General features: G+C 45.7%; 1 protein-coding gene across 3 annotated transcripts in view; it reads left to right on the forward strand.

Annotated features, from left to right (window-relative positions):
* Positions 1-1890: 1890 nt before the first annotated feature.
* The window catches only part of AKAP12 (A-kinase anchoring protein 12), a 119199-nt gene continuing 108201 nt past the window's right edge, over positions 1891-12888 (forward strand). The window contains exons 1-2 of one of the 3 annotated variants that reach the window (XM_030809844.1): positions 1891-1984; positions 2349-2655. In XM_030809844.1, coding sequence (XP_030665704.1) covers positions 2494-2655 — 162 coding nt within the window. In that variant the 5' untranslated portion in view covers positions 1891-1984; positions 2349-2493. Of the gene's footprint in view, positions 1985-2166; positions 2656-5614; positions 5710-12888 lie in introns of those variants that run through there. The other 2 variants (XM_012506025.2, XM_030809845.1) reach the window with 2 other exon arrangements.

Raw genomic sequence — 12888 nt, forward strand, 5'->3', positions numbered from 1 at the left:
TCTTGGCCTCCTGAGTAGCTGGGATTACAGACACGCGCCACCATGCCTGGCTAATTTTTGTACTTTTGGTAGAGACGGGGTTTCACCATGTTGCCCAGGCTGGTCTTGAACTTCTGTCCTCAGGTGATCCACCCACCTTGGCCTCCCAAAGTGCTGGGATTACAGGTGTAAGCCACCGCACCTGGCCTCAAGTAGGTTTTAACAGTGATTTTTGCTCTTAAAATCCTAAGTGAGGTCCAAATGCCACGTTTCACTAACACCCCTGAGAGGAGGGAACACAGTTGATGGAAAGGGAAGGGGAGTGCCATGCGGTGGTGAAGTGTGAACCTTGAAGGCAGATGCCAGTTGGACTTCCTGCTCTTCCAACTCCCGGGTGTGAAACCTAAAGCACACAATTTAATTCCTCTGGGCCTACTCCTCCCCGACCTGCCAATGGTAAAATGAGAATAATACTGTCTGTCCCATGGGGTTATTGTAAAGATTATTATGTAAAGTGCATTGAACAGTGCCTGGTACAGAATAAGAATTCTAATGTTTCCTAAATAGTCAAAATTTAAGTCAAAATGGCGGAAATGTGTATAAATTCCTAAAACTAAGCATTTTGCAAATATACTGTTTCTTAAGAGATAAACTCCAGATAAATTGGCCTTTGTGTAGTCCTTTAAATAAAAATAATTAATTCAGAAAACAGGCCCAGTGTGGTGGTTCACACCTATAATCCCAGCACTTTGAGAGGCCAAGGCAGGAGGATCACTTGAGCCCAGTTCAACACTAGCCTGGGCAACACAGCGAGACCTTGTCTCAAAAAAGAAAAAGAAAAACAACTAATTCAGAAAACAAATTTGATGGTGAGTAACTAACCTATGGTTCCCAGGGTACCATTCGATTCATGCAACTCATTAGGCATGAAACGTCCTAGTGCTGAACTACTGTTTACACCAACGTTCTACAAAATCGTACTAAATCTGAGTATGAGATATTTATCTGGAATTTAGTGTGAATATTCCGAAAGTTTCTTCCATCTTTCTTTCTTTCTTTTTTCTTTTTTTTTGACAGAATCTTGCTCTGTCGACTAGGATGGAGTGCAGTGGTACAATCATAGCTCACTGCAACCTCGAATTCCTGGGCTGAAGTCGTCCTTCCACCCCAGCCTCCCCAGCCTCCTGAGTAGCTGGGACTACAGGTGCACCACTGCGCCTAGCTAATTTTTTTATTTTTTGTAGAGACAAGGTCTCGCTATGTTAACCAGGCTGGTTTCTTCATTCTTAATGGAGATTCAAAGTATTTGTGAAAGCTGGGGCACTCGGTTGCTAGTTACAACTGGAATAAATTTTGTCTTTCAGCCCCAAAGCCTTAATGCTTTGCGCCAAGCAATCCAGCTACAAATTTAATTTAGTTCCAATACTTATTGATTGGCTGCCATGTTCATATAATACATATTATATTCAAGGGTCAGAAATGAAAGGATGCAAGCCACTTGTATTGATATTATTTAGTCTTCATCTTTTGAGAAAGGCTGATGGCAAAGGAACAGATCTATGCTGTCATGCCTCAGCATCGCTCGGAGCAGAGGTGGCCTGGATGGGTAACCCCCAGCACAGGCCCTCAAAGAAGGACGGGCACATTTCCGGTTACAGCCTCATTTCCCCCATTCCGTTCCCCGGGGGAAGGGGGGCGGCTAGCACTGCTGATGGCATCGCCTGACATCACTTGTTCCGGAGGATAGGAGAGCGTGGGCCTGCGTGGCCCACCTCATCCGTGGCCTGACTGCGTTAACCTCTCGGTTCCCTGCTCTTGCCACGTGAGGTGCCCAAATATGGTCGCACTCAGGAGGAGCCAGGGAGCGCTTGCCTTTCTCCTGCTAATGGGGAGGTGGCTGGAACAAATGTTTGGAGTTAAACACAGTCTGCAGGAAAGCAAATGGGGACTCGGACTCGCTCCTGGGCGAGCTGAAAGTCGGCTGCAGCAGAAGCTCCTGCCTTGGGTGATCCATCATTTAATAAACCCCAGAGAGTCCAGTGTCACCGGCAGGCTTTTTGCTCCCCTGCTCTCTTGCCTTCTGAGGCCCTGGGTCGTCCCCGCAGCTCTAGTCCCCCTGTTAGAAACAGGAGGCGCCCGAGGGCCGGTGGGCTGCTGCCTGGACCTGAGCTGGCGCGTCGCAGCGCCTCTGGTCCCGGCAGCCTGGGGGCAGATGCTGCTGCAAGGCGTGTCTGGGGCTGTGCTCATGTGATGAAGCGAGGGAAAAACCAGGGGGAGGGAGGCGGAGGCTAAGAGGTGGCCTTTTTTTTTTTTTTTTTTTTCCTTTTCTTTTAAGGAGTTTGCCGCGAGCGCGTCTCCTTCATTCGCAGGCTGGGCGCGTTCGCAGGAGGCTGGCGGCGAAGGAAGGCGCTCTTGGGACCTCGCGGGCGCGCGTCTTTTGGCTCTTACCCCTGTCCCTGCGGCTTGGGGAAGGCGTAACCCGGCGGCTAGGCGCGGGAGAAGTGCGGAGGAGCCATGGGCGCCGGGAGCTCCACCGAGCAGCGCAGCCCGGAGCAGCCGCCCGAGGGGAGCTCCACGCCGGCTGAGCCCGAGCCCAGCGGCGGCGGCCCCTCGGCCGAGGCGGCGCCAGACACCACCGGGGACCCCGCCATCGCTGCCGCGGACCCCGCCACCAAGGTACGGGCGTGCCGGGCCACCTGCGCCGGGAGGCGCGGGTCTTTGGGGTGGGGGTGGGGGGTCCCTCCGATTTCCGCCGAGAGAACTTCCCAGCCCATCCAGCCCTATCTGCAAACTCAGGAGTGCGAACCCCTCTTTGGAGGCTTTTCAGGGTCTTTTGCGCCGGGGCGGGGCCAGAGCAGCGGCGAGCGCGGCGGGGGGCTTGCATCTTTGTCGCGGGTCTCCAGGGGAGGCCACTGCGCCATCCGCAGTAATAAAACCCGCGCCCTGCCCACCGCGGCTGAGCCTTTCTCCACACTCTTCCGGTGGGAGCCATCCAGCCCGAGGCGGAGGAGCTGCGCGGGGGGGATCCATGGAGAATGGACCCCGGGCCGGCCCTCCGGAACTCGGAGATGCGGAAAGTCGGCTGTGAGGCCAGGACGCGTGGTGGAGCCTGCCGGGGAGCCCAATCACCCTCGGGTTCCCCGCCGCGTACCGCCCTGGATGCCAGCGGTGCCTGGAGCGAGCGGGTTTGGTACCCAGTCCTCCTGCGGCAGCGGGCCGAGCAGGCACCGCCTTCCCGAGGCAAAGCCTGGGGTGTAGCTCGCTCGGAGCCTGGGAAAACCTGGGCAGGCGCTGCGTTTCCAGAAGGAATGACAGGTTTCGCAAACCAGCCAGCGCCCTCCTCGCGTTAGCTCAGCGCTTTGCCTGCAGACTCAGTTGGCCAAACACACACTAGAGTGGCTAGAAGTTCTCGAAGGATGGGGTCGGAGTGTAACGAGCATTCCGGGTACTCTTCCCTGGACGCAGTGCTGAAACGACTGCTTTTTATCGGCTTCAGTCTTCAAGGCTGGAATATTTCTTGTGGGCCAGGACAGCCGCCAAGACTGTGGCTTGTTCTGGTCGTGGTATTTTAGATGTATTTTCCAGCGCGTGTATTCATTAGCAAGGCTTCACTCTACTGGTATCACAAAGGTACCCTTGTGGTACCTTGTAGAAAGATGTGGATAACCATGTTTAATAGTTAAATTTGCGGTATGTCAAATTTGAGGATAGAGCACGTGAGTTATCGCAGGAGGTGTAGATGTTTACAATATGAAAAAAAAAAAAAAAGGAACCTACAACCATGACCTAATTGCCTTGACCTCCTTAGCTGTCCTAGTCTCATTTGGGCAGAGAGACTGCTGTTAATAATATAATTTTTACCTCCAGTCTTTGATTCGTAACTACTTGTAAAATCCGTGGTCCCTAGATATTAAGTACTAACTGTGCCTCTGTGCTATGTAGGTTTTTCTAAGAGATGCTTAAGCTTCTGGCCTGAGGAATGTACTATCCGTTTGAGATCCAAGTCGCATTTTAATACTTACTGTATGCACATAATGTTTTGATGCCAGCTACTGTCAAAGTGGCTCTGTAATCAGTGTTCAGAGTCTAGTGATGAAAATAATTTTAAGGTATAATTGCTAAAAACTTGCAGTTGGGTGACATTCCCCCCACCGCCCCGGCTTTTATACTCCTTCAGATCTTACTAACTGTCCACCCTGAAATACGGGATTTATTCCCTTCCCAGTAAACTTGAATTTGTTTATTTAAAAATATTCCTTCCGTTCTCTTTTTCCTTCTTCCGTAACCTTATCCTTTTCCTCTTTCCAAGTTGCCAACCGTCTTGAAGCAGCCAAACAACCTCCTTTTAAAACATCACTTAAATGACATCCAGAATATCATTGAACTTGTTGGCATAGTGCCCAGTTATCAATTTGGAGACAAATCAATACACTTACATGTATCCTTGGAATGTATTTAGTTTTCATTTAAACTAGCCAAATTTATCACTCAGGCTTTGAACACAAATGTCTTTTCAAAAGGACTCCCCAATTAAGAATGACTCAGCACCATGGCCCTTGCCTCCCCTCTTCTTGTTAAGCTCCAATTCCTGACCTCCAAGTAATCCCATCTCCCACTCCAGGCTCCGTGGCACCATGGACCCGTCCCAGCAGTTTTCACATGTGTGGGTTTAGTGTTCTGGCTGTTCTGAATACTTCACAGGGACAGGGAACACGCCTGGTTGTGCCGACCAACGGTGTACCTTCATGCGTGCCATGCTGTCTGGCAGAGTCAGCTCTCAGGAATACTTGTGGAAAGAGGAAGGGGTGATATTGGCTCCTTGGTTTTGATTGGAGAATATCAAGTTGGAGAATACCTTGACCTATCTGATTTTACTACAATTTAACCCTTGATCATTTCATTATCACGTGAGACTGATGATGATAGTGACTAAGGCAAGTCAGTCTGTTCGGTTATTAATAGATCAAGTGACTACTTTGGCCAAAAACCTCAGATTTGGGGGCTTTGGATTCTGTTTCTCTAGATATAGAGTGACTTGTTAGCGTTGCAATTTCAAATTGGGTTTTATCTTAAATAGACAAATATATTAAGTGCATAATGGCTCAAATGAGACCATTTCATACCCTGAGTTACATAGGATTATGTCTTGAACTTCCTTGATGTGTCTATGGACGGTTGGGGACGTTTAAGCTAATACATCATTTTTCCCTCCTTGGATAGAATGTGATCATTAATTAAAGGTTGTAGGCAGATCTTTTTCTATCTAACAGCTGACATTTATGTCACATGCATGGTATCTGTTTAGCAATTGGATTGACTTTCCTTTTTTTTCTGCTAATTTTAATTACCAGTTACTGACTAAGTGCCCTTTTCTGAACAGACATTACACTGGTTGAATTATCACTTGTATTAGGTCAAATGGAGAGTTAAACAAGCTTTTGATTACCCAGGCTTAACAGTTAGATGCACTAAAGCAGAAATCTTGGTTTTATCTATGGTGCATTTCTGTAAAATGGAAGGAGTTTTTATCTTCTATTCAATCTTTTGTAATCTTTATTTTTCCCTTAGTTCCAGAGATAGACTGGAAATCTTTTACAGTCTTTATATGTAAGATCCGGGCGGGGGTGAGGGGGGAGTGGCTTGATCTGTTATCTGCCAGGGTTTAATTTTGAGACATGGCCGTTTCACAACTGCAGGGTGCAGGAAGATTAGATGACCTGAATGCTGGTGGTAAGTAAAGCCTCACACTTCACATTATTCCTTGTCTGTTTTTAAAAATTTGTCTTAAAAAAATATTGAGGTGGCAACATATTCAGGTGGCAACAGAGGGTGGGGTGAGCAGTGACAAACTGACTTCCATGTGTCTGGCTAATCTTGATTTCTGGAGCCAGGCTCCAGACTAAGTCTGGACAGTCATAATTAATTAGCCTTTCTATATTTATTGCCTGATCAATGATTTCAATGCTGGACATTGAACAATGGTCTGTTGCAACAGGGTGAGGCCATTGTCTCTGGCAGGTGGGGAGATGGGGGCTCTTGTTAGCTCCACAAGCTATGGTTCCATTTGATTACAAGAGCCATGAATCACCAAAACATAAAGATGTACTCAAATGGAAGAATCCATTGTCTGACTGGTAAATTTAAGGATGTGTTTGACTCTCGTGCATTAAAACAGACAATTGGCCAGGCGCGGTGGCTCACGCCCGTAATCCCAGCACTTTGGGAGGCTGAGGCGGGTGGATCACAAGGTCAGGAGATCGAGACCATCCTGGCTAACACTGTGAAACCCCATCTCTACTAAAAATACAAAAAATTAGCCGGGCGTGCTGGTGGGCTCCTGTAGTCCCAGCCGCTCGGGAGGCTGACACAGGGGAATGGCGTAAACTCGGGAGGCAGAGTTTGCAATAAGCCGAGATGGAGCCACTGCACTCCAGTATGGGCGACAGAGCGAGACTCTGTCTCAAAGAAAAAAAAAAAAAATAGACAATTGAGGCGGCCAGCTGCATTTCATAATTCCTCCATAAGCTGAGGTCATATGCTTCCTCCTATTTGCCACTTGTTTAGCAATGGAAATGGAGAATGAAGATGGCCTCAAAGTGACTACATCACCAGTTTTACAAAAATGGGCCAGAATTTAAGGCAAGAATTATATGTTTCTTAATAGAGGGATGTTTCTGTGTCTGTGGCTACCTATATTCCTGTGGATTTTCACCAGATTATAAGAGCTGCTACTTTCTGATCAGAACAGAGACCAAAAATTGGAGATATGGATGTGGGGATGATTCTTTTGGGTACCAATAGACTGCAGGAATCGCACGGCTTCCTTTAAATCCATTACAGCTTATGGGCTAGTGGATGAATAAGATCAGTGGGGATTTTCACTTGAACTATTTCCTTCTATGAAGAAAAGGCCTTGAAATGTGCATCCTCTTTTGGGTTGACTAATTTCTATGCCTTTACAGCTTTAAGCTGACATTATAAGATTATTCTAGTTTGGATCTTGTAAGATAACAAAATGGAAATAAAATGTTTTGTTTTTAAAAATACTAATAAATTATTTATTTTCCTTTGTCTTAGTTAGTTTTAATACATATTCAGTGCTTAAAGCACACCAGTGCAGGAAAACTCAAACTAAATGGCATCATCCACCGTCTCTATAATTCTATATGCAGTAGCCATTCATGAAGTTAGAAATTAGAATTTATAGTGCTAAGCATTCTAAGAAAAATTAAGCCAGTACATTTATCTCTTGAAAAAAAAAAAAAAAAACTGAATTTCCTTGAACTGAATTCTTTTTTTTTTTTTTTTTTTTGAGACAGAGTTTCTCTCTTGTTGACCAGGCTGTAGTGCAATGGCGCAATCTTGGCTCACTGCAACCTTTGCCTCCCGGGTTCAAGCGATTCTTCTGCCTCAGCCTTCCGAGTAGCTGGGATTACAGGCGCCCACCACCATGTCCAGCTAATTTTCTGTATTTTTAGTAGAGATGGGGTTTCACCATGTTGGCCAGGCTGGTCTCAAACTCCTGACCTCGTGATCCGCCCAGCTGAGGCAAGAGAATGGCGTGAACCCGGGAGGTGGAGCTTGCAATGAGCCGAGATGGCACCACTGCACTCCAGCCTGGGCGACAGAGAGAGACTCCGTCTCAAAAAAAAAAAAAAGATCGAAAGCATTTGTTTACCCTTATTAATGATTTTTATTTAAAGTCATTGCATAGCAAGATTCATTTAATGTTTATTTTTTAAAAAATATGAATGATTGAGAACTTAAATTTGTAAGTAGGGTAAATTACTTACAAATTTAAGTAATAATTTGAAGCCAATATGATGGCTTCTTACATATTCTTTCAAAAACTTAATGCACATGAAAGTAGATAAAAATGGCACAGTCTTTTCCATTTCAGAAAAAGACCATATCACGTGTAGATTCTGCAACTTTAGGTTTTGGATGTCTTTTCATATCAGGACATAAATAACTGCCCCCATTCTTATTAATTTGGGTGCATAAATTTCCCTTTTGTGGGTTGAAGCCCTGTAATGATTTGACCAATTCCTTGGGTTTCTATTTAGATTGTCCTAGTCCATAAGTGTAATTGCTGAATTGCAAGCTTTATATGCATTTAAAAATTTAACCCGGCAAGGTGTGGAGGCTCACGCCTGTAATCCCAGCACTTCGGGAGGCCGAGGCAGGTGAATCACAAGGTCAGGAGTTCGAGACCAGCCTGGCCAACATGGTGAAACCTCGTCTCTACTAAAAATACAAAAAATTAGCTGGGTGTGATGGCGGGTGCCTGTAATCCCAGCTACTTGGGTGGCTGAGGCAGGAGAATCTCTTGAACCTGGGAGGGGGAGATTGCAGTGAGCTGAGATCTCACCAGTGCATTCCAGCCTGGGCGACAGTGCAAGACTCCGTCTCAAAAACAAAAACAAAAAATTTAGGCCAGGCACGGTGGCTCACGCTTGTAATCCCAGCACTTTGGGAGGCCGAGGCGGGCGGATCACGAGGTCAGGAGATCGAGACCACGGTGAAACCCTGTCTCTACTAAAAATACAAAAAATTAGCCGGGCGTGGTGGCGGGCGCCTGTAGTCCCAGCTACTTGGAGAGGCTGAGGCAGGAGAATGGCGTGAACCCGGGAGGCGGAGCTTGCAGTGAGCCGAGATCGCGCCACTGCACTCAGCCTGGGCGACAGAGCGAGACTCCGTCTCAAAAAAAAAAAAAAAAAATTAACCCTTCCTAAATTGACTTTCCAAAGAGGTTCTACCACTTTGCACTCCCACCGTGGAGATCAGCACTTGTTTTCCCATGCTTTGCCTTCATGGATATCAGATTTTCCAGTTCTTGCCAATGTGCTAGGTGAAGAATGGTACCTCAGTTTCCTTGGTGCATTTTTAACTGTGAAGTTGAATGCCTCATCATGTTTCTCTGCCATGTGCTTGCCATCTGATCATGCACTGGCCTGGCTGTCAGAGCATGAAAGGCTATGGTTTGTTTTACTGTTAATTACTTTTCATTTTCATTTGCATTTAACTTTAATTTTATTTATTTATTGTTTTTGAGATAGGCTGTCATTCTATTGCCCAGTCTGGAATGCGGTGGTGCAATCTTGGTTTACTGCAGCCTCGACCTCCTGGGCTCAAATGACCCTCCTACCTCAGCCTCCCGAGTAGCTGGGACTACAGGCACACACCACCAGGTAGCTGGGACTACAAGTGCATACCACCATGTCTGGCTAATTTTGTTTATTTTTGATAGAGACAGGGTCTCACTGTGTTGCCCAGGCTGGTCTGGACCTCCTGGACTCAAGCAATCCTCCCACTTCAGCCTCCCAAAGTGCTGAGATTACAGGTGTGAGCCCCCATGCCCAGCCCAATTAATTTTTAAAGTTTTTTTTTTCTGGCCAGGTGTGGGGGCTCACACCTGTAATCCCAGCACTTTGAGAGGCCAAGAAGGGAGGATCAGGATCACTTGAGGCTAAGAGTTCAAGAGTGGCCTGGGCAACATAGCAAGACCCTATCTCTACAAAAAATAAAAAATGTAGCTGAGTGTGGTGGCGTGTACCTGTAGTGCTAGCTACTTGGAAGGCTGAGGTGAGAGGGTTGCTTCCACCCAGGAGTATGAAGCTGCAGTGAGCTATGATCATGCTACTGGACTATAGCCTGGGTGACAGAGCAAGACCCTATCTCTATTTAAAAAACAAAACAAAACAAAAACAAAAAACTTCTTTCCCCAGAAATTACTCAAATTGGAAAAAAGCAAGTTCAAGAATAAAAACCCAGCTGAGGTAGAGCAGTCTTACTCTTCTTTGCTCCTTTTCCTTTCCAGATTAATGAACCGTCTTTCAATTTATTTGCTTGGAGAATGACCTACTTCTTTAGCTATCACTTTTAAAATTTCTTCTGTTGGAACAATCTAAAATCATTTAGTTGCCAGAAATTACTTTATGGTCATGATCCGTGAAATGTTGAGATCAGGGATTGGAAGCAGCAGAAATCCACCTCTTGGGAAAACAATAGGGTGAAGGCTCACCCTGGATCCTCTCCTGTTCTCACGGCAAACAGCCTGGCTCTGTTAACTGGATGGTATACACGGATTTTCTGAGAAAAACGTAGGTGTTCAAAGCACAGGAAACCATCTGGGACACCGGGACACCGTTAGGTGCCTCTTAATACAAGTATTCATTTCAGGTTCAAAGCTTTTTGTCTTCCCTGTGATTTCTCTGTGATGTTTTTTAAATGGGGGAAACCCTGTAGTTTCACTCTGCCTAATCTTAATCCCAGTTGTAGTAACATGTCATTTTCATGTTTGATTTCAAAACGAAATAAACCAAAATTTAAGAAGGAGAGATTACCACAGTTTATTGGCTGACCATCTATTTGTTATATACAAACACTGCAAACTGGGAGTATTGAAGGATTAAATTTTTCCTGGTTCCCAAACCTGGTGGTGCTATTGAATCACCTAGGGAGCTTTTCAAAGACACCCCTACACCTCATCCTGGATCTATTGAATTAAAATCCCAGGCAATCTCAGGGTCTGGGATTCTGTGATTTTTTTTTTTTTTTTTTTTTTTTGAGAGACAGGGTCTCACTGTGTTTCCCAGGCTAGTCTTGAACTCCTGGACTCAGGCCATCGTTTGGCCTCAACCTCCGGAGTAACTGACACTACCAGCTCCTGCCACTGTGCTGGGATTCTGTAGTCTTAAAATGCTCATCAGATGTTCTAATGTGTGAAGTGTGGGCTCCATTACCTTAAGGGAGGGGAAAGAGTAGGCATAAGAGCTGAATAAGGGCCAGGGAGAGGTTCAGGTCTAGGTGACACTGGGTGATAGCGTGCACAAATTTCACTGAGATTGGAACTTGCGTGGGTGAGAGGGAAGGTTTCACATGATGGAAGAGTACCATTTTCCTTCACACATCTGGAGGATAAAATAAAGGAAAATATTTCTTCCACATAATTTCATTCCTTTGTTTGACTATATTAAAAAGTGGGTTGCTGGCTGGGCATGGTGGCTCACGCCTGTAATCCCAGCACTTTGGGAGGCCGAGGCAGGCAGATCACGAGGTCAGCAGTTCAAGACTAGCCTGGCCAACATGGTGAAACCCCATCTCTATTAAAAATACAAAAATTAGCCAGGTGTAGTGGTATGTACCTGTAATCCCAGCTACTCGGGAGGCTGAGGCAGGAGAGTCGCTTGAACCTAGGAGGTGGAGGTTGCAGTGAGCCGAGATCGCGCCATTGCACTCCAGCCTGGGCGATAGAGCAAGACTTGAATAGCTTGAACCTAGGAGGTGGAGGTTACAGTGAGCCAAGACCGCGCCATTGCACTCCAGCCTGGGTGACAGAGCAAGGCTCTGTCTCAAAAAAAAAAAAAAAAAAAAGTGGGTTCCTAACAGAGGCTTTTCTAAATAGATTGTGCCATTCAAAGTAAGTAGGTGTTCAGTGAAATGCCCCTATCCTTACTGAGCCAGAAGCTGTGACTTTTCAGTGTTCCGCTTCCATCTCATTGCCTCCTAAGCCCTCTTCCCTTATTTATCAATTTAAAACTTCCCTTGTGCTGAATAAGTAGACAGTAGCTAAGGGCTTAGTTTATGGCATTTGACTGGTCCAAAAATCTGTAAAGAAATCTTAAAACCTACCAAGTTGTTGAAGAATAGAGTTCTGGCTTTCTCGGCCACTTACTATTCAATCTTGATTTCATAAATATTTCTTTCTTAATTTCTTCTATTTATTTTTTAATATAATAGAGACAAGGTCTCACTGTGTTGCCAAGGCTGGTCTCGAACTCCTGAGCTCAAGTGATCCTCCTGCCTTGGCCTCCCAAAGTGCTGGCCTACGGGGTGAACCACCCACGCCTGGCCATATCATAAATACTTCTTTACTAGCTTCTGTACTCCAGGAACTGTGCTAGGAACTGGGGAAACAGAAGTTCAGTTCTAAAAAAGTTAAAGTTCTCTTTTTCATATATTTAGATCTTTATTCCACTAGCTATTGATTATGTCTAGAAGGAGAAATCTTAAATTCATTTTTATATGGGTTATCTATTGCTCCAGTACCATTGATTAAAAAGTTACCTCTTGTTAAAACTCAAGTTTCCATATATGCATAAACCTGTTTATTGATTTATTGATTCCTTTTACTTTTCAGTTTTTTCTGCTGTGTTTATTTGTGCAATAAACTGAAAGCATTGTGGGAGTGGCTAAACATCCGATCAATTATAATAGCAAGCCCATGGTTTAAAATAGTTTTATATTCTACATCTCAAGTGTTACCCTCGTCTCTTTCATGGCTATGGTGAGTTCATACATACATAAATACCAACATGTGGCTCGTGGGCATGGTGGCTCATGCCTGTAATCCCAGCACTTTGGGAGGCGAAGGTGGGAGGATCACTTGAGCCTAGGAGTTCAAGATCAGCCTAGGCAGCATAGTGAGACCCCACTGCTACAAAAAATTTAAAAATTAGCCAAGTGTGGTGGCACATGCCTGTAATTCCAGCTACTTGGGAGGCTGAGGTGGGAAGATCACTAGAGCCCGGGAAGTTGAAGCTGCAGAGACCCTGTCTCAAAAAAATAAATAGGCTGGGCGTGGTGGCTCACGCGTGTAATCCCAGCATTTGGGAGGCTGAGGCGGGTGGATCATTTGAGGTCACGAGTTTGAGACCAGTCTGACCAACATGGTGAAACTCCGCTTTACTAAAAATACAAAAAAGTTAGCCGGGTGTGCTGGCGGGCGCCTGTAGTCCCAGCTACTTGAGAGGCTGAGGCAGGAGAATCGCTTGAACCCGGGAGGCGGGGCTTGCAGTGAAGCCGAGATTGCACCACTGCACTCCAGCCTGGGAGACAGAGTGAGACTCCATCTTAAAATAAATAAATAAATAAGTAAAATAAGAAAAAAGGAATCGTGTTCTTTTA

The sequence above is a fragment of the Nomascus leucogenys genome, chromosome 3, assembly GCF_006542625.1.
Source record: "Nomascus leucogenys isolate Asia chromosome 3, Asia_NLE_v1, whole genome shotgun sequence".
NCBI classification, from domain to species: Eukaryota; Metazoa; Chordata; class Mammalia; order Primates; family Hylobatidae; genus Nomascus; species Nomascus leucogenys.